This window comes from Bombus huntii, chromosome 14 (assembly GCF_024542735.1).
Source record: "Bombus huntii isolate Logan2020A chromosome 14, iyBomHunt1.1, whole genome shotgun sequence".
NCBI classification, from domain to species: Eukaryota; Metazoa; Arthropoda; class Insecta; order Hymenoptera; family Apidae; genus Bombus; species Bombus huntii.
In genome coordinates, this window is record NC_066251.1 from 10,534,738 (window position 1) to 10,558,640 (window position 23,903).

Consider the following 23,903-nt stretch of genomic DNA (forward strand, 5'->3'; position numbering starts at 1 on the left):
ATCCTCATTGGCTTCATGAATTTGCACCACCACCAATGTAATCTGAACATTTGATGTGGAATAATCAATCACCAGATCATGACTTTCGTGAAATGGGAAAAGTAAATGATATATTTATATAATGATATCATAGTTTCAGTATTATATATTCTTTATTAATAGAAAACTAATAAATTGTTAACATAAGTTCCAGTAAATAAAATCTTTGTTACTTAAATTAGTATTGACGTAGTGCGCCACGTCTAATTGCTGGTTGTCGATTTGGTGGTGTTATTGATATATCTAAATAATCACCAATTGTAAATCTGGAATTATAAAAATAAGTAAAATTATTCTGTTTATTTTAAAATTAACTTTAATTATAAAAAAGCATACCGTGCTTGAGCAAGTGTTTTATTATCATCTGCACCCTTTTGTCCTGAACAAGTAACACCGATTTCTCTCATGCGATATCCAGAATTTCGTAATTCTGGTGTTACTAATGAAAAATCAAAGTATGTTCCTTTACTTCTAGCATCTGGATTTACTTCTTTAACTAAACCTGTAATCTCGCGTAAGGTTGCGTCCATCCTGATTACATTGAATTAGTTTAAAAAGATTAGATTTGATATTTCTAACCTTGATATGTCTAACCTTTTTACAAGTTATAATATATGAATGTATGTGTAATTTTAAATATTTGTAATAAAAATATTTTACCATGTATATATTTGTAATTCATTTGAGGGGACATTTCCCCTGCTATATTCCATTATATTGTGATGTCTTCCTGTATTACAAAATACCCGGAGTAAAAGTGGACATGTCTGAAAGTTAAATATTATAAAAATTTATTAGGTATAAAATAAGTATTTGTTCCAAAAGATATTAAATATATGAGTAATTGTTTCTAAATTTGGAAGAGTTAATTTTCAATCGATATTTCTTAAAAGTTTTTGATGTTACGTACTTTTTCTCTGTCTATGGGTTTTTCCGGTAATTGTTTTTCATCTACTACCATGGACTCTATTGCTGAGGTCATATTTATAATTATTATAAAAATTTAAGAATTGAAATATGATTAATAATAATTATGTTTATATTATCGTGAAGAAACAATAGACCGAAATTCAATACCACATAATCCTTTCTCGACGTATGTACACAAATGTTCTAACTACCGTTTACATATGGTGTTACGCTATCGTGTGAAATTGGTTTCACATGTAGCGATATCGATATGCGAAATTTAAAATTGTTTGTTGTACATACATGGAAGGAAATATTGCTTTTTTAGAATGACTTGATCTAATCAATCAATTTACTACACATCTAACAATAGACTATCCATTTCCATAGACCCGGTTAGATTATCTTTTCATTTCTTTAACTTGCATGGAATGACCATTTGAGGTCACATATGCACATATTTAATGTAATATCCGAGAAGAGAATTAGGAAAGTATATTTTTCATAAACCAGTCGTGAAAGGGGCTGCATTCAAAATCATTATGGTAAATTTATTTCCAGCTACAGAATAAGAGATATGTAAAGTAATTAAAAAATATCTTATCTCCATTCTGTGGATTATATATCATTAAAGGAAGCAAAAGGAAAAGAGAGTTATACAGAATGTTGCAAGGAAATGACAACAATAATAATAGTAATCATACTGTCAAATTGTTTAAAATGTCAAAATTTAATATCAGTTGCAAATATATAGCGCATTTTTATGATAATTATTATTGAATTCATTACTTCCTTTTTTTTTTGATATACTAAAAACTACATTTTACTTTTCTATGTAGACAAATCTGAATCAGTATCATTAACAATATCCAAGTCATTATCATCATCTTTAATCATTAATGATTTTAATTTTAATAACAAATTTTCTTTGGATAATATTTCTTTTTTGATACAATTATCTTTTGGTTCCTTTTCTTCATTTGTAGCTTCTTCCCTGTTTTCCTTGATACATTTATTTTTGTTACTTGTAGCTAAAACATAGTATATGATTTGAAGTTTAATTTTATACAGGTATGCAATATTATATAAAATTAATTTTGATGTAAATATATATATAATAATATTAATTAAAATACCATTTTTATTCATGTAACGTATGAATGTTCTACGTTTTCTTTCAGATAATCCTTTGAGCAGATTCTGTAATTCTATATCTAATTTATTAGTTTCTTCTATACCAGGTTCTTCTTTAACAATGTTACTTTTATTGCCACATTTCGGACAAACTTTATATTGTATAGCACAAGGTATGCAGATGTTGTGGTAAGCATGTTTTATTGTTTTCTGTTCGCATTTGATACATTTTGCAGCTGCTTTTAATGGTTTATATTTTTTGTATTTAATTTTCCACTCAATTATCTGTTTACATCTTTCACATACATGTACAACTTGAATGCTATTAATATATTTTGTTTTATTTGATGTGTCATGTAAATCGTTTTTGAAAACAGTTTGATTCTGATACTTTTGTGGTCTTGATCGGTTAGCATTTCCTCTTTGTGTGCTCATATTTTTACTTATATATAAACAATTACAACATTTTTATACAATATAGCAATTTATTAAAATATTTTTCAGGTTCTTTGTAATACTATAATTCTTTTACGATATTAATTATAAAGAATGTAAATGTTTTAATTTTTGTATTGCAATTGCATTATAATGTCAATGTTTCAGTCATATAATTGGTATTAATTCAATTACAATTATTTATATATAAATTTCTATAATATAAAACTACTTTAAAATTTCTTTTAGGACTGAACTTCGTTTTAGTAAACGTAATATTATTAACTTTTTATTTAGTCTTGTAGTCATTGATGTGTAGAATTCGAAAATGCAAGTTTTAAGATGCTGAATCCACTGGTTCCAAAGTTACGCGTACATAAAGTCGAGCACGTTTAGCGTATTTGACAGGTTAATTTGACGCCATTGACTTCATGATTCATCCAATGAATGGAGATGCTGATTATAGACAGAAGCACGTGGGTAGTAGCCATTTTGTAGCGGGACTTTGAATTGTGAGTATTGGGTTAGATTTATGTTATTGTTATACTTTACTCTTTGGCCATTGCGAAGATTGCGTCCACTAAGTTGAAATCCACACCTTTTAATTTAATATAACCATGCCAGATTGTTTACAATTACATACTGCATGCTTTAAAATCGTTTGTGTTGTCATCTAATAGTAACGTATAGAAATATTCATCTGTGGTGATTGTTGGTGATAGGGTGATTATAGTGGGTTACAATATGATAGTAGGTTAGTTCATTCTGTATTATCTTTCATTCCTTTCTAACCTAAAAGTAGTATGATGGGTTATACGAGATATACACACATACTATTATATCTAAAGCATTAACTTTCGATTTACAGTCTGCTATGTTATTTTATATACATATTTGTATACTACATAATTATTAAATATTTCATTTAAAAATATATTCAAAACATAAACTTTCACTTTTATTTGCAGTCTTATTTAAGATTTTATGACGTCTTACGTCTTTATCTTTAGTTTTCATAAAAGATTATTTTATTAACGTCATGCAAATTAGAGTAGACTAAAAATATTAAATCATAGTTGATGATTTAATCTTTTATTGACATATTTATGATGTTATACTATTCATTATATACAAGTCATAGATAATTTTGTAAATAAATCTGGAATAATTGTATTTTTTATACCATTGAATCTTTGCATAGAGTTTAATCAATATAGTTTATATGCACCTTGTTATTTATAAGCAATTTGGTCACAATTCTGTCAATATTGCAGTATGATATAGCGTATTTTTAAAGATGATACATTATATGTTTTTGATTTGTGTAATATTATCTAATTTTAAACAGTTATTTCAATTCTAATTACATAGGATATCCATAGTAATATTCACTAACATGGAACCAATAATAATACATAAAGTAATAATATTGTGAGTTTAATCGTAGTTCAATGTAATATAATTTTATGTTGATATTATACTGATTTATTTAATTTTTGAGGTTGTATTTATTATTTTAAACATATAAACGAACATACAAATCAATGATTAGTAATGTAACCTTTGAACAGTTGTGAAAACAGTGAAAATTGTGATAATAGTGCATTAGTGTATTTGATTTTGTGAACATGAATTCTGTGTTACTCATTAGTGGAAGTTATAGAGAAATTTATTTTTTCTACTAATAATGATTGATGTGCAGTGAATAAAAATAAACATGATGCCTTCTATAAAAAATGAGGTAATTATGAAAATTTTATATTAAATATTGTCATGATACATAGTACCTTTCCCCATATAGCTCATTATTTTGTATGTTTGATGATTTATGATTAAAAGAAGTATAACTTTTAAACTTATATAAGTTTACACAAACATCAAATTCTACATAGTTAAACAAATAAATTATATGTATAGTATAATATGTATTATATAATATTAATTAAATATTAATTGAAAATAATATTTTATTAATATGTATCAATATTCAATATCTGCTTTACTTTCATTTTCTTGAAAATACAATTTTCAGATTAAAACTGAATAAATGAAAAAAGATTAGTTAAAATGTGTACTTTAATTAATACGAAAAGAATTTCTTATATATTGTTTGATCTATAATCAGCAAAGATGATATTAAGAATAAAAGGATTTATTTATGTAAAATCAAAAATATATACTATCCAAATCAAAATGTTATTGATTGCAAATAGATTTAAAGATAACAATTTCAAATTTGATAGTAAAGATGTTAGTTACTTACAAAAAAATATGTATAACATATAAATTATTTATATGTGTGAAACAAAATTCAGAAATACTTTTACATAGTACAAATATTTTTTGAGAGCTAGTGGTGGAAGAAATTTTAAAAGTATTGATTTCTTAAAAACGAGTTTTACATATTTTTGTAGATGTAAGGAAAACATGTACCTATGATTTTTTGTTAAGAAGTTGTCATAAATTAAACATGTTGTCATGTCTTAAATAAAAGTTGTTAGGTTTGATAATATCTGTCCGAATATTGAAAAATTAATCTGCAATCCCATTTAAAAAAATTGGGGTAGCATTCTCTTTATTCTTAAGAAACTCACTCCCACAATATCTTACATACAACGTCTTACATCTTAAAATGTTAGGTTTTCTGCACCATTTAATACTTGAAAATTTCAAGTTTATGTCTGTAATGGCTTCTAAAAAAACAGCTTGTTACACTTTATCTTCTCTACCCTGTATAATAATAAAGAATATATAATATCATATTTAATTTATTTAATAGTATGTAATATTATGTATGTTCAATATTATGTAATATTGTTTGCTTATTTAATTAGAAAATTTTAATTTATTTAATTAATAATAACCATTAATCGACTTCGTCTGTTGTTGATAATTGGCCATGAATCTGTTGTGTAAGATGGGTTCCACATTATCAAATATATTAATGTAATCTCATTATTTGATAAAATTGATATTATATTGTACAAAGGAAATATTATATTACAGGAAAAAGTTATTTTGGAAGCAGATACTGTTTTTTTGTTAATGAAAAAAGGATTTCCTATATCTCGAAATGTAAGAGCTCAATGGATGTTAGAACATTTAGATACTGTGATAAGTATCCAATGTTCAAGTTTTAAAACGAGGGAAGCAGCAGAACTAGAAATTGTATCAGTGTTACCGAAAAATAAATCTGGATCATGGTCCCCTGAAACATGTCATCAGTATCTTTACAAAGTAACTTCTACAACTTCAGTAATATTTCTGGCACATAAGTACAGGATGGTTTTTAATTTGGACTTAAGTCCATCACTCGCAACTGTGGTAAGTATGTAGTTCTAAATTCAGTAAAATAATTAAGATAAAGAATCAAGTATTATATTTTTCTATATTTTTACTAACAATAAAAGATTATAACTTGGACGTGAATTTATGCAATTAAATTGGTGTTAAAAAGTAAATTGTAAGAGTAGAGTTTCTATACACATTTACAAACACACTAATTATTAAAGTTTCTTAATGATTTTATTTAGCGACATGGTTAGTCGGTTGTTAATAATATATTAACATCTTTACTCATCCCTTTTTTCTCTGTCACAACATCTTTCTTTTTAATATTAATAAGTAAATTTAATAACGTTACTCGTACATCTATATCGTATATTCGTAATATATACGATTCAGTTTAGGAACTGGAATAGGAGCTCATATAGAGTGTTAATGAATGTGTGGTCACTTTTGAAGGATCAGGAACAAAGGAAAGTTGATATCCAAAAATATCGGTTGAAGATTATTTTTTCAAGTTGTAAATAATTCAATTTTCGCTAGGAATCCCTTCTCAAACACAACTCGTCTTACGCTGTTATACAAATTCTGCGAACTTATCACAGTGTCATTTACCTAGCAGAGAGTTGCGGAACGAAAAACTTCCAAAACTGTATATTATTTTAGATATGCTATTGATTATATCGAAGTGTAAATGCAATGCAATATATAAAGATAGGTGTATTGTTATAAAAAAACTTTTTATTGTGCAAAGTAATAAAATTTGATGCTTAATAAAGTTTACATACTGTGGGAAATTCGGTGTTGTACGATGATTGTTTAAAATAGGTAAATTGCTGCATTATAGTCGATCTCTCTACTCACTGATAGGGATTAGCTGTGTACATAGATCAATGATACTGTGGAGCATCTGACAAACATTTCTTTCTCGGTCACACTCAATATTTCTTATTCTGATCTTTACACGAATAAAACCTGGTTGACGCTATATATCATACGAATAGTACTTAAATAATATAAAATAATACTAAAAGTACTTAACACTAAACCTATCGACACTTTATGTATACCTACTCCTACCGTGTGCGGTCAAAATGACTGGTGATTAAAGAAGTAACAATTTTTATGATTTAACTTAGATAATTGTTAATTTATAACTAAATGTATGTAAAATGATGAACTTTCATAAAATTTCGTCCAAATTTACTTTTGTTTAATTTCAATTATAGATTTAAATAGAATTACACTTTTATTTATATAGAGATATATCTTATTCAACTTTGCTGCATTTTTTACAAATTATCTTATTATCAAATGTACATTTGCCGCATAAATATTTTCCGCATCTTAAACAAATTTTCGTAATTTTGTAACCTTTACAACCTTTTACTTGACAAGTTTTTTGTAGTGATGAATCTGAACTTGTTGATAGTTTTATTGCTTGTTATTTATGGTTTTTTTTCTCGCGATTCTTTATATAAAAGTAATGTATGCACCAGGTTTATAACAATTTTGTGAAATCTCTGTAAATTGGCCCCATACTGTAGATACCATTGTACATTTATTGGTTCGTAAACGTTGGCTTCTTTCGCTCTTCTTATTAAATCGTATAAACCTCATAATTTCAGCAAAGTCATTCCTGCCCATTATTTGTGAAAAAACTGCAGGTCTCCAAATTTTATTCCACAAATATGAGACATCTAAATTTTTTATATAGCAGAGCAATAAATGCATGTAGTTTTGTTGCATCTAGCTCCCTCTTAGTCCCAAATACTCTTAATTCTTCTTCTTCCGTACATTTTATTATATGATCCCTTATAAGGTGATCAATGATAAAATGCCGTCTTTACTTGTCCTTTCATAATATGCCGTTTAGCATATCCCTAAAAATATTATGGACTGATATTCTGCCAGGTTTGGGACTTGCATCTATTTCTCTCCAAACTGTCCTATCGGGTCCAGTTTTGATACGTTGGTTCTCTACATCAGTCTCACTCTTTGTTGTCAACGATAATTTCTTTCCTTTTTGCCCTGGACTTATTTATAATATTCAACTCTGATTCGGTTGTAAATAGCTTTTCATGTGTTTCCATGCCTTTATCAGTTGCTGAAGTTTCTTGTTCATCGCACACTGAACAGTCTTCTATGTCCGTAATTTTTTTTTTATAATTTTTTTAAATCTTGACATTTCTAGGGTAAATATTTATCACAGAATAATACCATGTACGGAATACAAAATTATTGTCAAATTTGATATGCTTTACGCAAAACGCTCTGCGATGCTTTCTGTCTGAGTTTTAGAGATAACAATTAGATGTCGACTAATTGACTAACAAACTGAGATGTATTCTAGTCGAAAGGACAATAGCAAATAAGAATATGGCCTGTGACGGCGATATTTATATAAAAATATTGATGAGTATTGGCCGTTCTCCACCAATGGTTACTCCAGGGTGGAGTTGGGAAAGCTTTTCCCGTGTTTTATCGCAATGAGCAATAACCCTAAGAAACTTCTCGACTTTTAAAATGTTTGTAACAATGGACTGTGAAAAATGCTAAATTTTACGGCGGTTCCTTAGGATTATTATGGGCCTGAGTTGGTATGTCTTGATAGCTGGTGGCCATCTTGATCGAGGGATGGATCATGCTTTATGACAAGATTACGGGTGTAACAGCTGTTATTATTTGTTATTACTAATTTTGTTTGTCATTTGACCATGAGATAGTCTTTTAAGAATAACGAAAATATTTTGTCGGATGGTCAAAGTGACCGCTCACGGTAGGCAAGGCAGAGTACAAATTTTTCCCAGAAAATAAAAGAGCAAATTAAAAGTAAATACCGAAAAATATATTGTATGTATGTTTTAGGAAAAGTCAGAAATTATGAAGCGATATGATAAAGTTTAAATATGGTTAACTTTGTGTAGAAGTTCGAGAGCGGTCAATTTGACCGCCGCTGGTAGGTTTAGTGTTAAATATTTGCTACTTAACCGATGATCACAAGGGATAGTTGTAATTCCATTTTCAATTCGATCATATGCTGACACTATATATATCTAAAAAAAAAACGTATATGTATTATGACATGTAAAAATTCTTAAATTAAAAATATATTTATTAAAATATTTATATAATGTAAAAAGTCTTTTCTCGTATATTTATTGTTATTATAGGATATACAACATGGTGAAATAGTCATAGATGAAGTATATATGGCTACTAAACATTTCTTGGAAAGCATTATTAGACCTGTAAGTAATAATTTATTATTTCAAACTCATATAATATCGCGAAATATGTACTACTTATATCGTGCAGTGAATCCAAACTTTCGACCAACAATAGATATACCTTACGCGTAATAGTTATCAACCAAATTTAAAAAATGCGTATAAGATTATACATGTTTAAAACATCTTATGGTCAAACCGAGTTTTGATCGAACCTCAAAATTTTTATATAGAATCTCTTTAAGAACAATTGTCATAATTTATATATTATGTATTTAATGTACTTTGTGTCATTTTTCCGTTGAAACTATCTCACAAAAGGTATACCTATAATTTAGAAAATTAAGAACAAATGAATGTTCTATATGAATATAAAATTATTGCACAAACGAGTTTAATATTGTTGTAGTTTACAATACCAGGAAGTAAAAGAATAATGCAACCAGAGATTTATGTAACCATAATAGCCCATACACCCTTTTTTACAAGCCCTGCGCAGCAAGTGTTAGTACAAGGTTGGCTTGTAACTTTGGATAACGTTAAACAGCTTACAAATTTCATAGAAAACCAACTTCATATATTAGAAGAGAAAGTGGCATGTGTTACCGCTGTAGCTAGTCAACAATTGGAAAATTTAAAAGCTGAAAACGAACGTTTAGTCGGAGGTCTTTTTGAAGAGAACAATACTTGTCTAAATAAAAATAATAATACTTGTGTTACTAATACTTCATTAATTTCCCCGGAATCAAGCTTTATCAATATGTTGAGATATGGAATGTTAGCACTTACTCTGCTACCGGAACATAGTTGTGCACGTAAGTATTATGAATATACATATGTATTAACACATATTGGAATAGGGAAAAAGAATATATGTGTAAACAGAAATATAAATATATATTTTATTTATTTTATTTATTATTTATTAAACTTAGTCCCTGCCTTTCGGCTTCGGACGACTTCCGGTTTACATACTTATTTACATTACTACTTAAGTCACCTTACAGTATGCTTATGCTACCTTGTAATACGACATATGTTACATTGCACTTTGTTATTTTGCCCTAACCCTTCTGCCTGTCGTTCTTTGGCCTTTGATTCTAGCTGTATTCTCTTCTCTTCTCCATTATCTCTTTCAGCACTGCTAGCCCCTCTCCTGTCTCCTTTAGTGTCTCTTCCAGTCCCTTTGATCCCCCTGTTACCTCACATTCTTCCAGGATATGTCTCATATCGTCCTCTCCTTTATTGCACAGCCTGCAGCTTCTTTCTTCCTCCTCTTTCCAGTGTTCCCTTGCCTTAGCTACGTTGCCGCATCTAAATCTGGCGAGCGTGTTTCTCTCCTTCCATTTCATCTTCCCTTCTAGGTACTTACTAGGTAATACCTATTATACCTCGATTCTCTTATCCTTTTCTCTCACTCCTTTGTTTCCTTCTTCCTTCTTTCTTCCACGATTTGGTCTGCTGTTAGCCGTTCTTGTCCGTTTTCTGCTTCCACCTGTGCCCTTCCCTCTCTTGCTTCCTCTAACCTCTTTTTTCTTTCTCTTGCTCTTTTCCCCTCTTGGCCTTTACCCCAATTTCTCTCTCTCTCTTTTATACATTCCTTTACTAGTTCCTTCTTCGATACTAGTGCTTTCTCCTCATACCTTGCAGCTCTTTTCAGTGCTTTTTCTCTTATTTCTGTTATCTTGCTCTCTTCTATTAAGATGTGGTTCGGCGTTGTTATGTCTAGGCCCAGGATCCACTTTGTTATCTTCTTTTTACTTTGTCCAGTCTTTTCTCTTCGTTCCATCCCCATACTTCCGCACCAAATAGCGCCACACTCTCCGCCAGCGCTCTGAACATCTCCATCTTTCTCTTGAAATCCGACCTGAAGGCCCTTTCTCCTATGCTCCATGTCTTTTTCATCGCTACTGTTGCTCTCTTATTTCTGCCTTGTATGTGTTTTTCGTCCCCGCCATTTTTCTGCAGAATGTATCCCAAGTATCTTGTCTCCTCCACTTCTTCTATTTCTTGTCCGCCCCATCTCCACGTCCTTTGTCTCCTCTTGTTCTTTCTCCTTTCGAATGCTATTATTTTTGTTTTCTCTGTGTTCAGCTCTAGCTCTGCGTTCTTCAGAAATGCTTCGAATCTCTTCATCATTTCCTTTAGTTCCTCTTCCCTGTCCGCTATCAGAACGATGTCGTCTGCGTATGAGAGTGACCACACTTTCCTATTTCCCACCACTATGCCTTCTGCTTGTCCTTTTCTTAACTCCTCTTCTAGCCCTGCCACATATACATTGAATAATGTCGGGCTCAACGGGCACCCTTGCCTCACTCCCTTCACTGTCCAGAACTCTCTTGTCTCTTGGTTACCTATCCTCACGATGTTCCTTGTGTCTTCATATATTTCTTTTACTCTCCTGGTCAGCTTCTCATTGATCCCCATTTTCCTCATTCTTTCCACCAACTTTCCCCTGTCTACCCTGTCGAACGCCGCTTTCAGGTCCGCGAAGCACGCGAACAGCTTTCCTTTTCCTCTGCTTACTTGCTTATCCAGTATGTGTTTCAGCACATACACCGCATCCATCGCTCCTCTTCCTCTCCTGAACCCGAACTGACTCTCTCCTAGTTTGTTTTCGGTCTCCGCTTTCAGCCTCTCTTCCAGAATCCCTGCGTAGAAATATAAATATATAGAAGAAATATGATTCTTGTATTTATAGAAATGTAGGATATTTTTTGAATTCTTATTTTGGTAAACGATACTACTATTGAATTTCATAATATTATGTACATTGCTTTTGTCAATCAAATTACAGACTATATGACATACTACTATGTGCATTGTTTTTTTTAATGTTCTATAAAGAACAATAATAAAAATAAAAATATGAGGTAATTCATTTAAATCCATTTAGATGTATCCGCGTAAATTTTCCGAGTAATTTTCCGAATTGATCCAATTAATTCATAGATTGATCGGGGGTGGACGACGTAGTACAGTGATTTAGATAATATTGTAGAATATTTAAATAACTTGGAGAATATATTGCTCAAAATAGTTCATGATTTTTCAAATACATCCTTATCCAAATATCTATTTGCCCACACATACGTAATTGTCCATCTGTTCGTTTGGCCCTCGATTCAAGAAGAGTAAGATTATGATATAGCAATTGCTATTAAACTAGAAATTTTATACACAGAAAAGTTGTTTAACATATTTAAGTTCGTAACATTACAATATGTATATCTGTAGTTAATTCCCAATTAACACTAACGCTAAATTAGTATTTTTCATCTGATACAACAAAAATATTGCCCTGGGTCAGAAATAATAGCTATTTGCTATTGTTTCTGACAACAGTTACAAATAATTTTTAGGTGCAAAGATTCATTACGACTATTTTGTTAATTCTGAAGTATAAAATATTACTTTAAATATTGTGACACTGCTTCTGAATTCGTAATAATATCATAATATAATAATAAAAAGATTTTTATTACTAAAATTAATTAGAATGGTACTGAATTTTTTAGATATGATAATTGTGTCGGATGGTATAGTAGGAAATACCGATGTTCATGTCTTAGATTCTGTTATACAACAGTTACGTGCAACAACAATTGCATGCAGTTTTCTACATGTTGGAAGTACATATCATCCACATTCTGCTGATGGTTTAGTCCCCTATCAAGATTTATTACATTTCATTGCAAGAGCTACATTGGGTACTTACATGTCTTTTATTCCATATCGTGTACGTAATATTTCATTACGTTATTTTTATATTTAAATACTAAAGATATTAAATATTGCATTATTATTAATCTCTTTCATAGAAGTAAAAATTACTAAATTTTCTTTACTTCTTATTCGAAATTGTTAATGGTATATTGTTATTATGTATTATGTATTATCTATGTACTTGCAAATATTTCCTGATCTATCTTGATAAAAAGTAATGGTTTAACTTGACAATTTTATTCATATTAATTTTCAACACATACAATATATCTTAGTTCTTTACACCTACAATTCGAAACGTTCGTTCAGGTTCAGATGAAAAAATCTATATATCCTAGATTTTGTAGTTGAAATATTTGAATTTATATCGAGACAATTTTACACAATATGTGTATTTTAAATAAAAATGTGCTTTATTATTGAATTTGCGAGCTTTTGAAGAATATTTTGTTATAATTTTACAGATAACACATATGTATGTGTGCATATTTATATTTAATTTATAGTAATTAAGGACACATACGCATTTATATGTACATATAATATATAATATATATTTTATAAATTAATTAACTTTTACAGGTAGATTTAAACGAAACCGAAATGAATGTTTATCACAAAAACTTTTTATGTTGGCAATTATATCGTGAAGTATGTTGTAACATTGTACCAGATTATTCAAATTGGCATTCTAAGAATTTATTATTTTATGGAGAAAAATCGACACAACTTTTACAAAAGAAACAAATTGAAGATAAAGTGACATGTACATTAAGTAGTTTATTGTGTTGTCGTCTCCGCGAGGGATATTTAATAAAACGTGCCAATGTGAGAGACGAAGTACTTGAAATTTGCTTTGTATTATTGTGGAAGTCTAGTGTTTTATTAGAATATGTAGTAACATGTCCTTGGTTAACAAAATCATTATCTACATCTAATACAATACAGTACACAATTACTACAGAAGGTAAATTAAAATAAAATATATTAATATTATTTTAAGACTTCTTGATCGTTTTCAAATATTCTACAAAACCAACTAAAAGTAAGACATTCTTTGTATTAAAAGCAAATTTATTACAGCTCCTTATGAATTTTTACACGATATCACTTGTTTATCGAAAAAGCCATTGAAATCGCAATATCGACAAAGTGTTGTCAATCGATTTTGGGCAACTTTAACATCTTTAACGGAAGGTGACAGTATGCTTGCACACTTCAGTTGGAGTCCTGATTTTGGTTGGACTTGGTATAGTGTACCAGATACAATCAGAAGCGGCATGCCAGTTTTTTATTTATCGGCCTATCCTTCACCTAGTACGGTGCAACTTAGGTATGTTTGTGAATTGAATTTTGTATGTATGACTTTTAAGCGTAATTTTATGAGTGACTAAATAAATAAATTTTAATAACTAAATAGATAAACACACGAATATTTGGCATTATTAAACTATAATACAATTTGAGTAAACGGAAGCTAAGTTCATTTAAGAAATTTATGCACGGAATATACTTATTTTTAGCGATGCTGCATGCCCACAATTCGGACAAATTTGGCAACCTGTAGTGTCTTTAAATCCTTTACAGTGGGCTCGTTGGATGCACACACAAAGAGTAACGTTAATTTTATCACACGATAGACCGTTGCCAAGGCATTTACATCAAGCAAATCAAAGTGGTCGTTTTCAATGTGTTCAAAGCCGTCAGGCAGCTGCTGTCCTTTATGCCATGTTAAAGAATTGGGCAACTTTCGTTCTCGTCGAAAATCATACATATGTACAATTTATTTATCGAGAAGCGGATAAACCCCCAGTTTCATTCTCGCTGATTCGTATTAATTGTAAAGCTCTCTGTGTCATTCTTAATATCGCATTCGCAGCTGGAACAGAAGGAGTTGTTCGACATAATGTTGTCGTCGATCTTTTAGATCGATTGTCTAAACTTACTTTACCAAATAGACCTACGGAGCAAAAAGAAATACCTTCTTGCACTATTGTCCATAAATCTTTAGAGAAGATATTGATTAGATATGAGAGAATGCCAACTGATTTGAGTTTAATTGTATTCCCCGATGCGGCTCAGACTATTTCAACGAGACTTACACCAATGTTAGGTGGAACTTTGACGACTAGTTTGTCTAGATACTTATACCATAATCGATGGCTTTGGCATGTAAAACGGCCATTCGTACAAACCATTCCTGGAATTGTATTACCACGATTGAATATAACTGCGATCGCAAGGATTCTTTCCACAATTACAAAGTAAGTACTTTATATTAATACTTCTTTTTGCTATTCTATATAACGACGTATGTTATTTTGTTTTAAAGAAGTTTTACATTAACGTTATTGTTTCATTGTCAATTACACCAGTAAAGAAATAATTTAGAATATTATATATTTTTATTCGTAGAATGCGTTTGGCTGAAGGTTTCAGTTTCACATATTCAGCGGCGGGTATTATAAACATGGTTCTTGAAGTACAAATGCAAGGAGTTGGTGAAAATGATACATCATACCCGTGTATTATTCAATATATTTTATTTCCGCCACATATTATGTCAAACACAACATTAGAACGCGATAGTGCATCGGAAGAAGATACTGACGAAGGTAAAGATATTGATGTTTGTAGAAATAATTATTATATTACATTATATTATTTTATAATATAAAGAGAATACTTGTGAATAAGTAGTATATAACCAAAAAAGCAGTAACATTCCGTGTAAAACATTCTTTGTAAGATAGTTTTCTTCTACGTTTACAAATACATTTTGTGTAAAAATGATCGATATACAGCAGATTGTTTCTCCATAAGCTTTTGAAATCTGTGCATTTTCGAAGCTTTATTATTTATCAGTATATCGATCACGAATGAAAATGCGTATATATAGTTATTAGATAAAAAATATTTCTTTGACAATAAATTTGTATACATTTTAGGTACTGCAGATGGCGAAATAAGTGTAGAAGATACTGAGAGTTCTGGAGATTTTCAAATTATTTCTGAGATTTGGATTGAACCACAGTGTGGCTTTTCTCAATTACCTGTACAATCCACAGCAACATACATGCATCTTTTGCAATATCATGAGATTCCAGATGCAGTGAGTATATGTACTTCATTATGTATAATTAATCTAAGCACCTGACATCTTTGTCTCGAATAAGCCTAAAACTTTGGGCTGAGATCACCCGACTTTTTCAAACTTCGAATATTTACTGAAGTATGTGTATGTTCTCGAATAGCTAAGCTAAGGTGAGTTTCTTTCTTATCTCTCTGTGTTTACAAATTGAAAAGTGGAACTTACAAACGCATCGCTTTACGAACATACGAATATGATATAATCATGTTCGTACATAAACTTCACTCTACCTTTGTCTTTCTTCTACATGGGTGAAATCTTCATAGACAGTAGTGCCGGTTTCGTATCTGCTAAAATCTTTACTAATCCTGCCGGATTAGGTCTTTTATCCAATTGCGTTGCCGCGATTACGGGTTACGCGCGACTGCGAAGTCAAGGCTCACCGTGACAGATCAGTTGCATATGACTACAAAGTATATGGAATATATACGCGCTGTGTCCACGTGTATGACTCTCCGTCGCAACTGAACGTTGTTTTACTGCTAGAATGTGCGAAATTCTTCTGAGGACGTGTTAGTATATAACACTATTAACTTGTAATACTATATAATAATATTATTATTATATAATAATATATAATACTAGAATCTATAATATCTTTAACATAAATAATTAATACTATAATAATGAAAAATTGTCTATCGTAACACTACATATATTTATTTGTTAATATTTTAAACAAAAAATTTAATTATTTCATTTATTAAAATTTTATTTTCTATATTAATAGTTTTTCGACATAAATAGATTAATAACTTCTTATAAGGAATGATAGATTGATTAATATGTTAAAAAATGAATGGTTCCATTAACAAGAATAAAGTTGAATTTTGTTCGATTTCCGAACAATTCTCATAACTCATTCACGAAGGTTCAAAGTGATACGAGATTTACAACACGGTCAAAGACGATTGATTATTTTTGAGAGAAAGATTTAATCTTCTACTATCTAGGTAGCAACATTCAAACAACCGTGCAGTAATTTCCACAAACAACATGTATTTCCAAATTTTCTGTTTTCGCTTTTCCTTGCCTCAATAGCAAATACCGGGTCACAAATCTCATCACCGCGCAGCGAGCCCAGCTGCGTGCCAAACGTGGTGTAAGAATCCATTTGGATAATTGGATAATTGGATATGGATAATTGTATGGATAATTAAACATTTGGGTCATGATGCATTGTGATCTTTTCTCATATTTATTACTTTTCTATGGTGCTATACGGTTTTGATCAACTTAATTAATTTGCGACAAATTTCATTTTGATACCTTCGATAATTTTAGAATGGTACCTTACTCAATTTACACCTCGTTTATATATTTCTCAATAATGTATTTATAGATTGTCTATGAGTAATTTCGGCATCGCGCGTGGCTCAGTCGCATTACTTGGCGAGTCAGGCGATTAGTAGCAAGTGAAAACGTGGTTTCAGGCCTGAAATACACCATTTCATAAAAAAATCTTAATAAATGTTTTCTCATTTAATACGGTCCTGAGTATGAGTAGGAATGAGGGTATGTTGAATGTAACAAATGAATTTCTACAATAAGCAATTGGAAGCGCTATAATCGAAAAAAAGTAGCTTCTTTTTTTACTTATCGGTTTATATCTTGGAACTGAGCGGATATGGAGAATAATGTTTCGTGTGAGAGTTGTAGATGATGAAACAACAAAATTAGATATCTTTAGTTAATACGGCACTACTGGTTGAGCTGAAAATTGGCTTTAAAAATTAAAATATGCAACATTTTCAGACAACGATGTCTCTATGAAAAATTTGTTTTGTATTTTTAGTATTTATGCAGGATATTCCGAAAATCGTGGTACAGGTCAAACAGTATTCTCCATGCAAAAGCAAGTTGGAAATGTAAAGTGATAATTTTTTATACTAGACTTTATTTTCTAAAAAATTGACTGTGTAGTTTCGTCAAGTATACTTGAGAGGCAATGACGATCATTTGAACAGGTTTCTTCGGAGTTAGATACTTTGTTTTATAGTACGAACCATAAGGGGGTAGTTTCCTGTGCAACACATATCGAAAATGTAAAATGACAATTTTTAATACAGGATTTTGTTTTCGATAAAATCAATTATGAAGTTCCGTCCACTTGACTCTCATTACATCTGAAGTGCACGGCTTCGTAGTCCATTTTCTTGAAAATGAAGTGAAGCAAAATTTTACACATCTGAATGCACGTATACAAATACTGTTCATCTTCACAAATATTTACATGTTTTTTTGACTATTCTTCTGTACATTAATATCAAATAACAAAACTAGTTATTCCAGTCAACGCTTATACCGTGAGTATACACATTCTCGTCCGATTACAAAAAATTTAAACAACACTGGGTACGGAGAATACTTATATGGGTGGTCACTTGGAAACTCCGTGTGATTGTTGGCTTTTTTATTTTTTGCCAACCTTTTTCACTTCTCTTAATAATCTGTGATCGTATACATCGAAGAAAAAAATATTTTTAGCTTTACAGCACTATTGCCATACATTGTATCATTCTCTCATACACGTACAAATAAATTAGCCTGTTTCAGAACTGGAAGAAATCACATTTCTTCATATATAGAAATTTTATGATAATAGACATCGCGCATTTGCATCAACTTTCAGTTTCAGTTCTCACAAGACAGTGTGCTTAATTCATTTCAAATTGTATGTATCATAAACTTTAAACTTTTTTCTGCACCACCTGCAAATTTCAGCTTTTAATATTGAAGTGCCTTTGAGACATGAATTTAGAAGAAAAAAAACGATTGTATCTCGACTTTACATCAACGTAAGGCAAAATTTTTTCTAACTTCACGCAAATATAAGCATTTTTCAATACAAAAATGCCCTTCTTGTTAAGTAATTGTAGCGGCACGCGAGTCAGGACAATTCAAATTCTGTTGTTGTTTTGCCTCGGAGTATCAAGACCATTAGGTTACAAGTAAGGAAAGAACAAATGAACTCCGGGCAAAACAATGTCGCCGCTAGAAAGAACCGTCAAACATAGACGAATTCAAATTTTTCGGTTCTTCCCCGACCAGTATCAATAAACGGACGCCATCACGAGCGAGAGAGTTATCGAACAGTACCGAAGTGATCTACAGAGTTTCTCCGAGTATTTATCGGGTATTTATTCCGCAACTTATATTTGTACCAAAGACTCACATTCGTCTGTAATTTATTTATTTATTTATTTATTTATTTATTCAAAAATATATTTAGCTGACTGCAACAGCAATATTTCGCTGTCGTTATTTCGCTCAACCTAATAACGACTAATCCTCCACATAAATATTTCAAAAGTTATTTCATTTACAACTTATAAGGCAATTTCCGAAGAATCGAAGTGCCTATTACTGTTTCAATTTTTATTAAATATTTAAATTTTTTATTAATATCTAAGTCATGGAGAAGTCATTACAACCGGAAGCAACGATGTTGCTTGCCTATGGCAGCCTACAGGAAGCGTTCAATGTTTTATTTGATAATTTGATAATACAAAAAGCTTTTAACCAACGAGGCAAAACTTGATGGTACTTGTTTGGGAATACTAGAGTTACCTTACTTATAATTTTCAACAGTACACATTTTTCACTGAGATTTCCTTATCTGAAAAACATCGCACATTTTAATTTTTTGCAGTTCAATCAATGGTGCCATCTTGACAAAACATACCTCATTTTGTACGATATTTAATCATTTATAACTTTCACACGAAATATTAGTCTCCATATTCGTTCAGTTCCAAGATATAAGCCGATGAATCAAAAAAGAGGTGAATTTTTTCAATTATATCGCTCCCAATTGTTTATTGTGGAAAACCATCTGTTACATTCAACATACTAATTATAATTAAGACCGTGTTAAATGATAAAACATTCGTTAAGATCTTTTTTATAATTCATGTCTAATACAAACAATCAAACAATCCTGCGTTAGACCGGCCATCGATGATTCATTTTATTTTTAATGTAATGAGAATCATGAAATGACTCTGGGTTCGGTCCGGGTTGGTATATAGGAATTTTACCCTTTAAAACCACCATGGTGACCGTTCTCACCGCGTTTTAAAAACCAGCTCGAGGATGAACGTATCCGATACTCTTCCCGAGTCACGGCTTCTCAGCCCGGAAGTGGGTTTTACGACCTCTTAAAGGATATGTTGAACTCGGCAGCACCGCGAGAGCACACCACGATCATATAAACATATCTTGACTTGTCAACATCTTAATCAAACGGCAGAACACATTTTTCAAAAATGTTGATTGTGTCAAATATTTGATACAATAAGAAATCATAATACAGCCTTTGTTGTTCTTTTTTCATTGTAAACAATTCAGTTTTTCATTTTAAGCAATGCAAAAAGTAATATGTATTAGAATTATAGAGTTTGGAAAAATGTCGTTTGGGGCGAAAATGACCCCAATCTTTTCCACTTGTAAAGAGACCATGTTCATAACGTTATTTACTTAGTGATACGTTAAGAATGTTTGATTATCTTTCTATTTCGAAATGCTATCAGTAAAATAGATTGATCAGATCATTGGTTTGTACATGTAAATATGCTGATATTCATAATTTAATATAATTTTTGCACATATGTTATATTATTTTTCAGAATAAGTTTTTATTCATACTGTATTCATGGATACGTGAATAATATAAAATATTTATCATAGTATAAAATTGTTGTGTATAATCCACCTTAAAAAATATGTTTCTCAGAGAAATATGAACAAAATTTTATGTTTATTTGTCTGCAAATAACCTTGATGTTGTGCATTTTATTCTTGACTTTAGCTAATCCTGATTATGATAAGGTCCTTCGTTCAAAGATTAAATACGTATTGATAATTTTGCGTTGATTTTAGCACTTTTGGTTTCTTTTGTAGATTGCTGAGTCTTGTGTTCTATAATACATATTATAATAAATATTAATGCAAGTACTGTTAATTTAAAAACGAACAAGTTTTTTACACTTCTGATTTTTATACTAATCCATATTTTTAGAAACACAACTAAACAAATATAATCTGGATAGATATTTCTTTAATTCTCTTAACAATAATTATGATGTTTGTACTATATATCAGATTGTGCATTTTCTGAATATATTAATGACTGTTACAATATCTGTTTGGAATTTATGATACTTCAAATATCCACTGGATTCTACTGCATTTAATTTTTAACTATCTGCTTTGAAAGTTTAAAGATTTTTGTGCGAGAAATTATCAAGCAATTTCGGTAGAAATATATTATAAATATAGTATACGTACTTAAATTTTTCCGTAACAAGACAAAAAATATTATAATAATAAGTAAGTTAAATGACTTGTTACATTTATAGGGACTAGTACAATATAACTGTATATGCATCATTGATTATATAAGTAAATTTAGCGCTTTTTTTTTTAGAAAAACACGAACAAACTTAATTCAGTCTCATTTTTTCTTTTATGAAACACATTTGGTATTGAACGTGAATGGATTTCATTTATCTTTAATCTTATCTTTTCTTTGGTTATGATGTTAATACATAAAATGATATAGCCATAATGATGTTCTTCAAAAATATACAGGATAAGATTTGATTCTAACTGGTTGCCAATGGTCACAGTGTGATGTTATCTATTTTGTTTTCAATTTTATTCCTATTTAAGATAATAATACAGTTGCAACTTTCTGGATAAACAAAGAAACTCCAATTAACCTTTACAATTGAAGTTAATCATTTAGATATTAATCTTTTGACATAAAATTATTTTATATAATTCGTTGATGAAGATATATCTTTTATATATAACGTTTAAAGTATTTTTCGCTAATGTCAAACGAAACTAATAAACAAATTTAATCGTATTACATCTTGTTATAAAATTGTATAATTCAGTTTCTTACCTTATCTGTAACAAAAGTAGAAAGTAAGAATTTTCATCTATGTTTGTTATAAATATACTTTATATGTAAGATAAAAGTTATCTAAGGTTTCGTTGCTTGGAAGGTGATTACGAATCATCAAAAGACCAAACTTCAAGGTGCACTTGTCGACATGTTTTCGCTTACCATTCTTTTCTATTATTTCTATTACCTATCCTGTGTTTATTACTTTACCTTGTTTTGAGCCTGTATGTTCTGTACCGTCTATGAAACCTTCAATTTAACGTCTCCTTTCCGTATGCTGCTTACCATTCATCTTCTATTTATATATTACCTAACAAAGCCCCATATTTATTGATATGTATGAACAATTTCATTGATTGTTCTACTCTACTCTTGTACGTTTCTTCTTTACTACTCTTTGTGGTGATGGCCACATCAATGTTAAAATATATAAAACACAAGAATCAATGGTATATTTTGTTTTCCAATACTTTTTCTTTTTGGAAAGTCTATAAATAGTCGCACGTAAACTGCTATCGTGTTTTAGTAAATTCTCTAAATATGATAAACACAATCAATCAACTCAAGCTAACGCCAAAAGATCTAAGGTATTATACTATTATTAGGTACAGTAATAGATCTCATCAGTATCTGCATCAGCATCTTTAGCCCGAAATCAATTTATTTGTAACATTTGAAGATCATTTTCAAATATATTAAAAAGTTAAATATGATTTTTCCGCTACAGAGTTGCACCTTTTATGTTGCTTTTGTGTTACAAAAAGTTACACGAATATGTACTTACCCTAAATTATATACATATATTATATGTATTGCTTATGACAAAGAAATCGTTTGGAAATTAAAAATTTCGTTAACCTTATTACAAATGCCGTATGATATCATATACTCAATAATAAGATAAACATTTTTTAAACATATATTGACAAATGATGAATAGGAAAAGATAGTATTATTTTTTAAGTCTCTTTTGATAAACTGTAACGGTCATATATTATGGCTATATTTCATTTTCCTGCACATTTTTTTTAGAAAATTCAGTCAAACCATCTTTAGTTCGGCTTTCCTATTTAACAATATTGAAAAATTGTTATGAAACAATTCGTTATTTAATTTCATAGTTGCCTTATCATTTTATTTTTATATGTTACTATCTTACTTTTTTTTAATTATTTCAATTTAATAGATTGGAAAAATAATATAATAGTTCACATATTTCATATTTGAAACGAAATATTTATAATTAGAATTAGAATAGAATAATTTAATAATTTTCAAAATTATTTTTATATAGGTTCATATTTATTAGATTTACTTTGTATATTTATATAAGTTTGTATAACTTGTATATTTATATTTAGTTTGTGTTATAGACCACTAAAGTAATATTTCCGGCAAAAGTAAGGAGCAATATGTGTATAAAGTTGTCTATCACTACGTGTCGTTATCATTGTTGAGGTGGGGCTTCGATATCGATGAGGGTACTCAGAACAAGATTTTTCTATCAGTTAGCTCAGGTATATATAAAGCCCACCACGTAGTCGTCTGTTTATTAGTGTTCTGATTACTTTTTTTTACATAAGAGGTTTTCTAACGTTCGTATCGTACCGTATACGCACAAAGCATCTTTGCGGTTTTATGTGAGTGGAACGTTTAAAGAGTGATAAAGATCTTTAGTATTTGTCCACAAAATAATTGCGATTGGTTCTTCTGGCAACCTCCCAAGTGTCGGTGAAATTAACCAGTGACAATTTGAAATAATTCCTTGGTAGTAGTTCTTGACTTTAGTTTTGTTACATTTTGTTGCTGCGGGGGTCAGGTATGTTAAGAAAACGTTGATCCAATATCACAAAAATATCGAGAAGCTAAAAACTTATGAAACTGTATGTGTATATTTTATAATTGGCTAAAAATGTTGCAGATTCATAATATATGATTTCACATATCGATTAGAATTGGAATATGTTGATAAAATTGTGATCCTACATAAGTAAGTATTTTAATTTTCAAATTAATGCGATTGATTTAAAATTAATCGGAAGATAAATATATTAAAATTTAATTTGAATAAAACGCAGTA

General features: G+C 30.0%; 3 protein-coding genes across 8 annotated transcripts in view; 1 reads left to right on the forward strand and 2 right to left on the reverse strand.

Annotated features, from left to right (window-relative positions):
* Positions 1–129: 129 nt before the first annotated feature.
* Positions 130–1,505, reverse strand: LOC126872843 (histone deacetylase complex subunit SAP18). Its single transcript, XM_050633045.1, has 4 exons — positions 950–1,505; positions 700–806; positions 376–570; positions 130–305 (listed from the first exon to the last, which is right to left on the reverse strand). The coding sequence occupies exons 1-4, from the start codon at positions 1,019–1,021 to the stop codon at positions 218–220; spliced, it is 462 nt and encodes a 153-aa protein (XP_050489002.1). The 5' UTR covers positions 1,022–1,505; the 3' UTR covers positions 130–217.
* Positions 1,506–1,659: 154 nt separating this feature from the next.
* Positions 1,660–2,954, reverse strand: LOC126872841 (uncharacterized protein C9orf85 homolog). Its single transcript, XM_050633042.1, has 2 exons — positions 2,085–2,954; positions 1,660–1,979 (listed from the first exon to the last, which is right to left on the reverse strand). The coding sequence occupies exons 1-2, from the start codon at positions 2,515–2,517 to the stop codon at positions 1,780–1,782; spliced, it is 633 nt and encodes a 210-aa protein (XP_050488999.1). The 5' UTR covers positions 2,518–2,954; the 3' UTR covers positions 1,660–1,779.
* A 32-nt stretch (positions 2,955–2,986) lies between these two features.
* Positions 2,987–23,903, forward strand: part of LOC126872808 (KICSTOR complex protein SZT2-like) — a 32,825-nt gene continuing 11,908 nt past the window's right edge. For 2 of the 6 annotated variants that reach the window (XM_050632987.1, XM_050632989.1), the window contains exons 1-10: positions 3,720–4,258; positions 5,524–5,841; positions 8,976–9,053; positions 9,442–9,847; positions 12,551–12,771; positions 13,341–13,725; positions 13,842–14,091; positions 14,282–15,022; positions 15,174–15,373; positions 15,707–15,870. In XM_050632987.1, the coding sequence (XP_050488944.1) occupies positions 4,235–4,258; positions 5,524–5,841; positions 8,976–9,053; positions 9,442–9,847; positions 12,551–12,771; positions 13,341–13,725; positions 13,842–14,091; positions 14,282–15,022; positions 15,174–15,373; positions 15,707–15,870 (2,787 nt within the window). In that variant the 5' untranslated portion in view covers positions 3,720–4,234. Of the gene's footprint in view, positions 3,272–3,719; positions 4,259–5,523; positions 5,842–8,975; positions 9,054–9,441; positions 9,848–12,550; positions 12,772–13,340; positions 13,726–13,841; positions 14,092–14,281; positions 15,023–15,173; positions 15,374–15,706; positions 15,871–23,903 lie in introns of those variants that run through there. The other 4 variants (XM_050632984.1, XM_050632985.1, XM_050632986.1 and 1 more) reach the window with 4 other exon arrangements.